The sequence below is a fragment of the Martes martes genome (assembly GCF_963455335.1).
Source record: "Martes martes genome assembly, chromosome: 1".
Lineage (NCBI taxonomy): Eukaryota > Metazoa > Chordata > Mammalia > Carnivora > Mustelidae > Martes > Martes martes.
In genome coordinates this window covers 90,562,965-90,575,818 of record NC_137888.1, presented here as the reverse complement: position 1 = coordinate 90,575,818, position 12,854 = coordinate 90,562,965, and the positions used below count along the sequence as shown (strand labels likewise).

Sequence of the window (12,854 nt, the reverse complement as noted above, 5' to 3'; positions counted from 1 at the left end):
GCTCTGTTAGCTAGTAGTTGTAAGACAAGTCAATGATACTTCTTAAGCCACATTTTCTCCACCTCCTATTTAAACATAATATTAGTACTCATCTCCTAGAGTTAAATAAAAGAATATATGAAGCCTGTAACACTATTCCTGGCATGTAGCATTCATTAGGAATGAATCAATAACTATAAATGAGGGAGTGATTGAATACATGAAGGAAGGAAGGAAAACGGAGACGTTTCTCTGTATAAGTTGGGTTACATGGAGAAGAGGCATAGTTAATTTTAGATCTGAATCTGTTTGATTAGCTAATGGTACTGGTATTATTGGCCCCCTGAAGGATATACAAGTCACTCTTTTTAGGCTCCATAGAACCAATGCTGAGGGATCCTTCTGAATGTTCCGTCTTGGAAACAATGAGATAGTTTTAGACTTGCTGAGATTGCATCAACGCAACTTCAATTCCCACGGTGCATGTGTCAGTGTTAAAGGATATTCTAAGTGTATCATTTGATCTATACATCCTTAACCTTTGGATAACTCATTTCTTACAATTAGTATGTAATTATCGAGTATGGAACATAGAAATAAATGAAGCTGCATTGGACCTCAATGCACAAGGAAATAATGGCATTTAGAATAATGTTGTTTGACTCTATTTACCAAGTTGATGACCAAGGCAATCTAATTGCTACCAGTTAAACAGCAATGAAAATTCCAATTCCCAAATAATCCATTTATTTATTTATCTGTGATAATGCTTAACTATCAGAACTTAATGATAATTTCCTCTGTCTCATGATCTTTATTGTAATGAGACTTTCTAAACTAGGGTCACACCCTTAAAGTATTGTTTAAAATGAATGGCTACTCATTTATTGGGGACTGTAAGTTGTTGCCATATAAAATGTAGTATGGGCCATTATCTTAAGACAATACACATTCAGTGATTTATTTATTTTTCTCTCACAAATGAACTGAGGAAATCATTGTGATTGACAAAAATGGTGCCTTAGCATAACATAGCGAACTACTAAGTGGCTTAATGTTTTAGGTAAAATAAATGCATTTAACGATTACTGAAGTTAAGAGGATGAATGATTTTGATTTATTATAATCAATTTTTATCAGATTTAAAATTTTCTTGTGGTCAAACAGCCCTCTTGGGCCAAATCCAAACATTATTTGTATTTTTCTACCGCATTAGTTTTATATTTCAGTTATATTTATCCAAAGCTTTTACTAAGCGGAACTTCCAAGGAAATGAAGAACATTTTTTCTTCTTTTAAGCTGAGGCTGGGCCAGTGTTGGAGACTTTCAAATGAAATTGTGAAAGATACTATAAGAAATGTGCCATTTCTCAGAAAATGAATCATGATTCTGAAACTGACAGTACTCCACACATATTGAAAAAAAATAGTGTTTAAACTCTTTATGGTTTTGGGTTGAAAGAAGAAGCAGACTGCAGGATATCCATTAAGAAATCTTTCTTCTGAGCTATTGGTTTTGGTTATGCTAGTGTATTTTAATATTAGAAAGTAAAATTTGCTTCTCTCTGATGGAGAGGTTGTATATATACATTGGTTAAATATGGAGGACACCTCTTTGAGAAGGGGGAATGCAGACAAAAGTGGAAACAATAATGATTTCTGCTTCAGCCTGCTTCTCCATCCATTACTGTTATGTCCAGGGAGAGTTCACTAATCCATCCAGTTTAGTGGAGAGTAGATTGGTGACTGCAAAATGACTCCATTTAAAACATGGTACTCCTTGGTCAAAGAAGCAGATTGAAAAGGCTGGAACAAATGGCTTTTATGCAATGTCCTACACTTCTGAATGTTTAAAATTTTAAACTATTGTCTTCAATTATGAGGTTAGTTTCCATAGAAGTCACTTAAAAAATTTCCCAGACAATTTCAATAAGCATTTTAATGCCTTAGCATTATAGACAACAGTCATTGCTGATTCCTATTGTGATAAAATGCAATATATATCCTGGGAAAGTTATTTTATGGGTCCCCAACTATCTGAAAAACAGGAGAATTTGTTTTCTTTTTCTTGGAGTTATTTTGAGATTTTTGAGGCAAAGTATTATTGATTATAATCATAAAAATTAAAAATCTGGAGATTATGTCTATTTCCATGTTATTGGCTCTTCTGAGTATCTGTCTTTGGACTGAACAGTAAGGAGTTAATGAAAAAGGACTCTAATAATTCTTTCAAACACATTTTAGTATAATTTTCATAGCTTTAAAATTCTGTAAATTTTATCACTTTTTTTATAAACATATAATATATTATTTATTTTATCACTTTTGAAATACACACTTATTACATATATCTGTAAGGGACATAAAAATCAAGGCAACACTTGGCATTGATCCATTCTAGCCACTTCTCTTACCCTAGTTGAAAAGAAAGGTGCCTGGATTTTGACACCTCCTTTATTTCTGTTTTGTCCTCTTGTTCTTAGTTCCTTTTCACTCGCAAACACAGAATGACTGGATTCAGGTATTTACATTTCTGCTCTATACAATATCACAGCAGTGAGGATGTGAAAGCACTAACAGTAGAAAATATTGTCATTTGCAACAAGCTTAGCTTTAGAGCTGAAGGAGTGCCTCTGAGAGGTTTCACTCAACCCTAAGGGCTTATGTTACAGGTATAAAGGATGACTGCTAATGTCTTTAATTTATAATTTCCACCATTTTCATCACCCTTTCATTACGCTATGTTTGCCTGAGTCTCTATATTTAGAACACCTCTCTACCTCTTTATTTTTTGCCTTCCTATACAAAAAACAGAACTAATACATTTTCCATGACAAGCTATTATCGGTGTTAATTTACTTCATAAATTACCAGAAAATGATTAATAATGATATAATTATGTATTTTAGGCAAAGGAGAGGGTTTTGTTGTTAGATGTTGCTTATTTATCTTATACCGAAAAAAAGACTAAATGATCTGTTAAAATATTCAGAAAGACTAATTATTGTCAATTTTTTTCTCCAGAAATTCCTAGTGTTTTGTTTTTTTTTTTTCTTTTCCTAGAATCAATTTTGTTTATGGGAAGGGTGACAAATCCTGACACCCAAAAGATGAAGGGAAGAGATTTAGATTCACTGTGATTGAGAAGAACAGCCTCAGAACATAAGATGATTCCTGAAAAATAGTTGATTGGCAAAATAGCACCATCGTGCAAGTATTTTCTACATATCTTTTTCTGTTTTAACCATATGTGTATTAATCTGTACTGATAAAAATCTATATTAATGAGTAAGTGAAATTATTAATAAATGAATTTATTCATTTAATGTTTCTTGTCCTTATGTTTTATAAAGTCTATATGAATCAAAAGTGGTGAGCTTACATAAAATATTGCTATTAATATGTAAGAATAGTCTCATCCAAGATATTTTGATATTAGATTTCTATCTTAGATATCAAAGTATCTGCATTCCTAAAAAAAACTGGGCCATCTGACCCCCAGGCATAACAACATTAACCAGGCCATGCAGAAGTAAGGTCAAGAGACAGAGTGGGCATGGTATGTGGCTCTCTGGAGAGACAGAGATCTAGGATCCATGATAGTAGATGAGCTCTGAGTATTTTACTAACCTTTTTTTTTAAGATTTTATTTATTTATTTGACAGAGAGAGAGGATTCACAAGTAGGCAGAAAGGCAGGCAGAGGGTGAGGGGGAAGCAGGCTCCCTGCTGAGCAGAGAGCCAGATGGATGTGAGGCTCATCCCAGGACCCTAAGCTCAAGACCTGAGCTGAAGGCAGAGGCTTAACCCACTGAGCCACCCAGGCGCCCCGAGTGTTTTATTAATCTTAACCTCATCTTTTGTTTTGTTTTTATTTTAATTCCTGTTAGTTAACATACAACTTTATATTAATTTCAGCTGTCAATATAGTGATTCAACACTTCCATCCATTACGTGGTGCTCATCATGACAAGTGCACTCCTTAATTCCCATCACCAATTTCATTTATCCCTCCACCCACTTCCCCTCTGGTAACCATCAGTTTGTTCTCTATAGTAAGGAGTCTGATTCTTGTTTATTTTCACTCTCCCTTTTGATGAATGGATAAAGAAGGTGTGAGATTATATATATATATAGTGAAATATTATTCAGTCATAAAGAAAATGAAATCTTGCCATTTGCTATGATATGAATAGAGCTAGGGAGTATCATGCCAAGTGAAATGAATCAGAGAAAAAGAAATAGCATATGATTTCACTCATATGTGGAATTTAAGAAACAAGTGAGCAAAGGGAAAAATCTTAACTTAATCTTAACCCCATGTATTAACATTTATTTTTTGCCATTGTTTTAATACCTTTTGGGACATACTATTTTCTGATTTATACTTTAAACCTGTATGAGAAAGTAAAATAATGAGAACTTTTATAAAGTTTTAACACGCATGAAAGTGGCAGCTCAATTAGTGTGATTTAGGAAGCTGACCTTCCAAGATTTTGTAACACTGAACTAAGGAAGAGTTAGAGCCAAGATTGTAATCTGTAAAGATTAAATGCAGAACCCTTTCTCTGAATACTCGGAAATGTCAGATCCAAATATTCAAAAGAATACTGCATTCCAGTGACTTGATATAATGTGTGTTTCACAGTTTTTCCATTTTCATGTTAATGATGTAGAGTATCCTTTGATTGGCCTGGCAATTCTTAGAGGATTTCATGATAATGGCTACCCATTGTTGAGCTCTAATAATGTGTCATGCGCTGAAGTAAGCACTTTATTTACATTATGTTAAACATACTGAAAACCCTGTGGGATAATATTACCCACCTTCCAGATGAAAAAAAACTGAGGCTCAAAGATGTCATAGAAATTAGCCAAGGACACATGGCAAATAAATATGGTGATCTTCACAGTATTTCCAAATGTGAGTATATCCAAATTTGAAGCCGAGACTATCTGGGTGACCATAATCTCTGAGTTATAATCCCTTCTCTTAAACCCTTTATTTATTTATTTTTAGAGAGAGAAGGAGAGAGAGCAGGGGGAGGGGCAGAGGGAGAAGGAAAGAGAATACTCAGGCAGGCTCTCGACTGAGCACGGAGCCTGGGGTAAGGCTTGATCTTAGGACCGTGAGATCATGACCTGAGCCGAAATCAAGAGTTGGCTGCTTAACCGACTGAGCCACCCAGGCGCTCCTTGTGTAAATCATTTAAAGTAGTGCAGGTCTTTGGTCTTCTCCTGAAACACTGTGCTGTTTAGTGTCCGAAGTCTAGATATCTATCTACAGAAAAACCTAGAACAATACTCAAAACATTATGAAAACAACTTTATAATTAATTATGATCACTTAAAACCATAACAGACTTGAAAGCAATATTCATTTTTCTAGACTGTCAACTTGAGCTGCTCAGCTATCACACAGCAAATGTTAATCTTGATGTTAATGATATACCACAAGTTTGTTGCTCATCATGGAACGGGTTTAAAAATATGCTTCCTCAATTCAGGAAGAAGAGGAATAATAGGCTGTTAAGAGGATAGTAGTTTTATTCAGGTCTATCTGAATTCCTGTTTCCTTTGGATTGCCTGAGTCTTAGCATCCTCTTCCATGTGTAACATGTGAGTTTGCTCTGGAGAATTTTTTATTTTTTCCACAAATATTGAGCTTCCACCATGATCCAGGCACTGCTGTAGAGACTAGGGATATAGAAGTGAACAAATCTGACAGGGTCTCTGCCTTCATGGAGCTGCCATTTTACTGGTGGCAAAAGAACTATAACCAGTGAAAAAATAAAACAGGGTAAAGAATTAAGAAGGGTTTTATAAATGAGACCATGTAATAAGGAGACCACCTCAGTTTTGCTTTAAGTAGTTTTTTCATAATATGTTCCTCATTTATTTGCTTTTCTTCACTAAGATCTGCTAAACATCTGCCTCAGGTTCCCTGCTATGGAGGCTGACTTTGCACTGTCAGATGTTTTTCTTCTCCGATTTCATGCTCTGCACCTGGTAGCTGTTACTTGCCTTGCAAGGTGAGAGTGTTTAAGCTCTGAGTCAGTTAAGCGTCTGCCTTGGCTCTGGTCATAATCCTGGAGCCCTAAGAATCAAGCCCAGTGTCGGGCTCCCTGCCCAGCAGGGATCTGCTTCTCCTTCTCCCTCTGCCCCTTCCTCTCTGCTCATGCTCTTTCTCTCTTTCAAATAAATAAATAAATAAAATCTTAAAAAAAAAAAAAAAAAAGAGGGTAACTTTCTAGTATGGGTTCAAGATGAAAATCCACCTCTCCCCTGTTCAAGAAACATAGCTGCCAAAGCACTTTCAAGTTTAAAACCTTTAATCTTCACCGTCAGTGAAATTAACTCAGTAGTTATTATAGCTCCATATCACAAAGGTTAAAAATTTCTGGAATATTTTTATAAAAGATATATACAATAAGTTATGAAATAAAAAATATGAAATAATTTTCTTTGCTAAGCTATGTGAAATCTTTAAGATCACAACAGTATATAATCTATGTGGGAGAAAAATATCAAATAAATATCCTTTGAAAAAATCTAATCCATCATACACATATCACATATACATTTTTTTTCTTCCTTGAGATAAAATGGTCTTCAAAGTAGTAGTATTTTTTGGAAACTTTGGAATTGGGTTTATTGACTTCACACAGTTATAATTCATGGCATGCTTTAGAGGAAGGAGTCTCCTACCTCAGGCTGTGGGACCTAGGTGGTCAAAGACCCAGGATTTCTTTTTTGGGGGTGAGGTTTATAGAATTTCCTGAATTGGGTAATAATGATCTGGAAATCTTGAAAGACACAGAGAAAAATTAGGCAGATTTCATTAGAAGTCAGTGGTTTGGACTTCTCGAAGTAAGTTATTTTCTCACAGGAGGGCCTAGCATCACTGAGACACACCCAATGAGGGGCTGACCCCTGAGCTGTGTGGCACCTGAGACTCACTCTGCATGGGGTGGAAAGTCAGTGTATTATCATCTGTTTATCCCCTGTATTTCTCCTGTTTTTGTTTTTTGTTTGTTTGTTTGTTTTCTGGCTCCTTGTGTGATCAACTCTAGATAAAGTCTAAAGTTTTAGAAGCCAAAATCTGTTTTTTTTTCTTTCTCCTTTTGATGACCTTATACCTGATGGCATAAGGGAAGTGAAAGATGAGACATTTTTTACTGCCTAAAATTATATTTTTGGCTTATCACCTCAATTCTCCGGGGCTTCAATGTCCTCACCAGTATACTGAAGAGTTGAACAAATCTTATTTTAAGTCTCCATTCCAAAGTTCTATGTTTGTAAATCTTAGATTTTCATCAAAGACACATTTCTGGAATAATACCTTTTGAGTGACCATAATCCATAAACAATGTGTTTTCATAAAACCAACAAAAATTTCAGGCTGTGCCTCTCATGCAGATCTTGGTCTGTTACATTACCCTTAATGTATTTACCGTTGTCCTTTTATAGATTTGAGATTCAATTTTTATTTTATTTTTTAAAAGATTTTATTTATTTATTTGACAGAGAGACAGAGAAGAGCAGCAGGTAAAAGGAGAGGGAGAAGAAGGCTCTTGCGAGCAGAAAGCCCAATGTGAGGCTTGATCCCAGGACCCTGGGATCATGACCTGAGCCGAAGGCAGAGGCTTAACCACCTGAGCCACCTAGGCACCCCTGAGGTTCAATTTTTAAAAACAGAGTATATATAAAACAGTTTTATTCTTGTGGCAGAGACCTCTATGTAGTGAAGATTTTTGATGATGGTTTCCTCGGGATAGAGCTGTTGCTGGCCAGTGGTGGCCTGGCTGGGGACATCATTTCATCTGTCATTATATTTATCTGAGTGGCCTATGGTAACCTCAAAAGTAGACCAGTGCATGCTGACCCAACAGCGAGCCAGAGACTGCATTGACATCTCCCATGACCTCGGTAGACTGCTTGGCCTGTTCTCACCATGTGGAAGATGAACAGAAATGCCATGTGTTACTTCTGGCTGCAATGGTTACAAAACACATTTGTCTACTTTTCTTTCCCTTTTGTCTACTCTGTTGGCTGTACATGCACATTAAGGGTGACCACAGAAACCTGATAAGGCATTCGGAAGATGGCAGAGGCTCCATCAGCCTGGGTTTCTGAATGATTGTGTGGATCTCATCCATCCTTTCCTCTGATGCCAATACTGACCAGGGATTCCATGCTGGTCTCTGGTAGGAGCAAGAAATACACCAGATAGTGTTAGGTCATAGGAACTAGGTAGCTAGTATTCAGCAAAATAATACCACCATGTTCTTAATGCATGTTTTCCATGTATTAGCCTGTAGTGTATGTTTTCTTATCCTGGTGCCTGATACCTGGTAAGGTAAAGTTCTGGAATGCTATTTCAGTTTTCCCAAATCTAGTGCATTTTACTGTGCAAATTGCTCAGCTGCATGGGAAAAATCTGTCTTCACCAAAAGACAGGAAAGGGTGTAAAATTCAGAAAGCCCATTAATGGGGTGCTTTGTTGGCTGCCATATAGCTGTCTTGATTGAGAATCTTTCTTTCCATAATAAATAAAGCAGCTTTTAACTTCTGTGTGTGTGTGTGCGCGCGCGCGCGCGTGTGTGTGTGTGTGTGTGTGGTGGGGGGGGGTGGAGGAGTAAAGGTTGAGGGTGTCATCTTTGATGATTTGTCCTAACAGATTTCTAACTGATATAAAAATTATACCTACTTATAAGGGATGAGGGCATAGGCTTGCTAATGATATTCTAAAGCATGTGCTCAATGCTTCACAGAAAATGACAGAAGAAAAACTGGTCTGAGCAGTTCTCAACAGGCATTTTTTTCTGAACAGATTTTTCTTGTGGATTATGTATACATATTAACTTTGAATTATTTGGTTTGTCATAGCTTATATCACATTATTCATATTCTTCTATCTAGGAAAGTATACAGAGAAAAATTGGGGGCAATTAAGTTCCTATTTTGTAATTAACAATTTATATTTATAGAGATCTTACTAAGCAGTATACAGTATCTTATATCTCATGTAATATCAGTATCAATGTCATATCTAATTTCATATCATATTATATTATTATATCTTATATAATATCAATATCTTATGTAATCCCCCTATCTCTGTCACATGCTTTATGAAATAAGAAATTTGGAACCAGGAGGTGAAGGAACTTTGCTCAAGGGCACCCATGGAGTATAAATGGTAGAACTGGTGTCTGAACTCTGGTTCTCTGACTCCAGACCCCACCTCTAAGTCACTAAGCCAGTGGTTCTTTTCTTGGATGTTCATCAGAATCACCTGGAGAGCTTTGTTAAAACAGATGGTTTGGCTCCACCTCCAAATGTTCTGATTTGGTAGGTCTTGGTTGGGTCCTGAGTATTTGCGTACTAACAAGTTTCGTTTCCAGGTGATGATGATGCTACCCGTTAGGGAACCACACTCTGGGAAGCCTTGAAACAAGGTATACTGCTTCTGTTCTGTGAAGCTTCCTTTGCCATGCTCAGAACGATCTGATAATAAAATGGTAAAGAAACTACCAGAATACAAGATTCAGTGAGGAAAGAAGCTAATGAGAAAATATTATATTAAAAATCCAAATAAAACATAGCTTTAAAAAATCCACCTGGCTAGTCAGGTAAGCAGCCGACTCTTGATTTCGGCTCAGGCCATGATCTCAGGCTCCTGGGATTGAGCCTCACATTGGGCTTTACCCTTAGCGGGGAGTCTGCTTGAGATTCTCTCTCTCCCTCTCCTTTGCCCTTCCCCCCACCCACCTTGTGCTCCCTCCCTTTCTCTCTCTCAAATAAAAAAAATTTAAAAATCCAAGTGAAAAATGTAAGTGAAATATAAAGATGCTGTCCTGTTACTGCCTGAAGAATAAAAGTGAGACTCTGTAGCTGGTGTTCAGGGTCTTCCATAATTCAACCCCACATTTCTAGATTAATCTTTACTTATTGGTGCTTGGTTATATAACACATCTCTAATCTCTCACTTTGGGTGAGTGACTGTTAAATCTGCTTCAACTTCCTGGAAATGTTTTTTTCTCCCCTCTTGTAAAATGTCTGTCAAAGCTCTAAAAATTTTTGCTTCAAAACCTATTTCAAATATTGCCTTTTCTAAAAATGTCATCCAAGTTTCTCCCAATTGCTACTTCCTTCCACCACACTCTCCCCCTATATCATAATAATTCTTTGTTTGAGCTGCTCCTGTAACAGTGGGCCCAGGAAGAGTTGTGTATTCTTAATTGCATCATAACGTAGTCTCGTTCATCTTTGTGTTTCCCATAGGAACTAGGACTCTGCTGCATCCTGGCAGTTACTCAATGAGGAGTCATCGAACTGAAATAAATAAAGAACGTTGTTAGAAACACCAGTTCAGGTGGATGTTTGCCTTTTCAGTCTATATGAGGTCCCCACTGCTGTAGATAATTGCATAAAGTAGGAGGTGTTTTAACTATAAAAGAGACTAAGAAAAAGTGCCTGAAGATGATGAAAGTTTATTTCTCTGTCAGGTAAAAGAAGTTTGGAAGTTGTTGATCCATGGCTGAGATAGGGGTTCTATGGCTCTATGCCTGCGTTCTTAGCTTGGGCTTCTACAACACAGTATCATGGATTGGGTGAGTTAAATATATTTAGTTCTCACAGTTCCTGAGGCTGGGAAATCCATAATCAAGGTGTCTTCTCTAGTAATGTGACACTGTTCTCAACCTGCTTTTCAGCAATTTAATTATAATGTGTTGTGATGTTATTTTCACTGTGTTTATCCTGCTGGGGGTTGTTGTCCTTATTGGACCCATGGGCTAAGAGTTAATATCGGATTTGGATATTTTTGGCCATTATTCTTCAAAACATTTTTCCTTCCTCTTCCCACATCCCCTGGGCTTGAATTAAAGGTATGGTAGACTGCATCACATCAATTCACAGGACACTGCAACATTGTTCATGTTTTTCTGTGTGCATTGGTTTGCATAGTTTCTATTGTAATGTCTTTGAGCTCTTTAATCTTTTCTTCTGCAGGGTTTAATTCATTGAATTCCACCCAGTAAAATTTTCATTTTAGATATTATATTTTTTAGCGCTAGTAGTTTCATTTAAAAAAATTCTTCCATTTTCCTCCAAATTTTATTTAGGTTTAATTCTAAATATATTAATTTAAATTCTTGAGTATATTTATAACAGCCATTTTAAGTCCTTGTCAGCTAAATCTATAATCACTGTTATTTTGGGGTCTGTTTTTCAAATGATTGATTTTCCTTTTATGTATGGATCACATTTTCTGCTTTTTAAAATACGTAGCATTGTGATTGGATGCTGGGTATTGTTATCATTGTCACTATGTTGCTATGATTATGGATTTTATTGTCTGCTTTTAAAGAGAGTTAAGGGATGCCTGGATAGCTCAGTCAGTTGAGCTTCTGACCTTTGGTTTTGGCTCAGATCATGATTTCCGAATCCTTGGATTGAGCCCTGGGTGGGGCTTACCACTCAGTGGGGAGTCTGATTGCCTCCCTCTCCCTCTGCCCCTTCCCTGCTCACTCTTCTCTCTCTAAAATAAATAAATAAATAAATAAATAAATAAATCTTTAAAAAAAATCTGTTTCCCTTTTAAAAAAAATATAATTGAGTTTGTTTTTTTTTTGTTCTTTGTTTTTTGTTTTTTTTAGCAGTCATAAAATTACTTGCAGGTCAGATTGATCTTTTTGAAGCCAAAGACAGAAAATTCAGCTATATACAAAAAAAATGGTAACATGAAAGTAAAGAATATGATTTGTATATAAAAGGATTCAGTCTTGAAAGAACTTCTGGAAATTGCTGACCAATTACTTTTTCTGCTGATTGTTAAAGTCAGTATAAATAATTACTTATTTAGCTTTATATCCTCATTTTCTCACCTTATCTCTACCTTGCCATCACTTCTTGGAAGAAAGAAGCAAAAACCTAGAATTCAATAGCGGAAATATAGAGACATTGCCCTATGGCCTTGTGCAATGATTTGCTACAATCCAGGCAGCCTCCTTCTTAACCTGATTTCCTTTAAATCACCTTAAAGGGTTATACATGTGCATCCTAGAGAAGAGAACCAGCAGAAAACTTTAGATATCTTTGTAAATATTGAGTGCGGCATAGAAATAATCATTTAAGAATAGAATATGATTAAGTGAGTTCTGCTCTGGTGCATTTTCAAAAGATTATAAGGGAGAACACTTTATTTGATCAAATTACCTAGAGATTATTGAAGAAAGAATTTAAAAGTTGGAGTGTTTGAGCTTTCTCAGATACACCAAATCACAGCATACATTGTCATCATACATTCTCCTCCTTTTAGAAATTTGTAGAATTCTGTGATTTGAATATGACTAGTGTATTTATTTTTATGCTTATTATACCAGTAGGTTAGGATAAAACTATATCAAACCTGAAAAATGCTAAAATAGTCCATTTCTATATGTAGGCATTCAAACAAAAAAATAATGCTAATCATCTAAGACATTTAAGTAAAGTCAGTTACTAATTTATTCATTCTACCCATGTGATGATGAAAAGTTAACAAAGCAGTCCACCATAGGGATTGATATTTAAACTTCTTCAGATTCAATTTAAATTTCCCCAAAGAATTTTATGTATCAGCAAAGTTAAAATAGGAATGTGGTTTCCCCATCAGAAGTTATTGGTGTAGGATGCCCTAAATATATGATCTTGGTTCAGTTAAAAATGAAAAGAGTTTTTGTTGTTGTTGTTTAAATATTTACTTTTTTAACTTCTTGATTGTTAGGTTAATGTTGCAATTGCATAGTGCATGGCAGTACTTCTCCAAGTGGCTGAGACTCTATGAAGTCAAACTATTTTCATAATAATATTATGAAGTTATTTGCCCATT

The 12,854-nt window shown here is 35.8% G+C and overlaps 1 protein-coding gene across 1 annotated transcript in view; it reads left to right on the top strand.

Annotated features, from left to right (window-relative positions):
• Positions 1-3,302, top strand: part of SERPINI2 (serpin family I member 2) — a 33,378-nt gene extending 30,076 nt beyond the window's left edge. Inside the window, exon 8 of the mRNA XM_080818248.1 lies at positions 3,042-3,302. Within this exon, the coding sequence (XP_080674374.1) occupies positions 3,042-3,118 (77 nt within the window). The 3' untranslated portion in view covers positions 3,119-3,302. The remainder of the gene's footprint in view (positions 1-3,041) is intronic.
• The last annotated feature ends 9,552 nt before the right edge of the window (positions 3,303-12,854 follow it).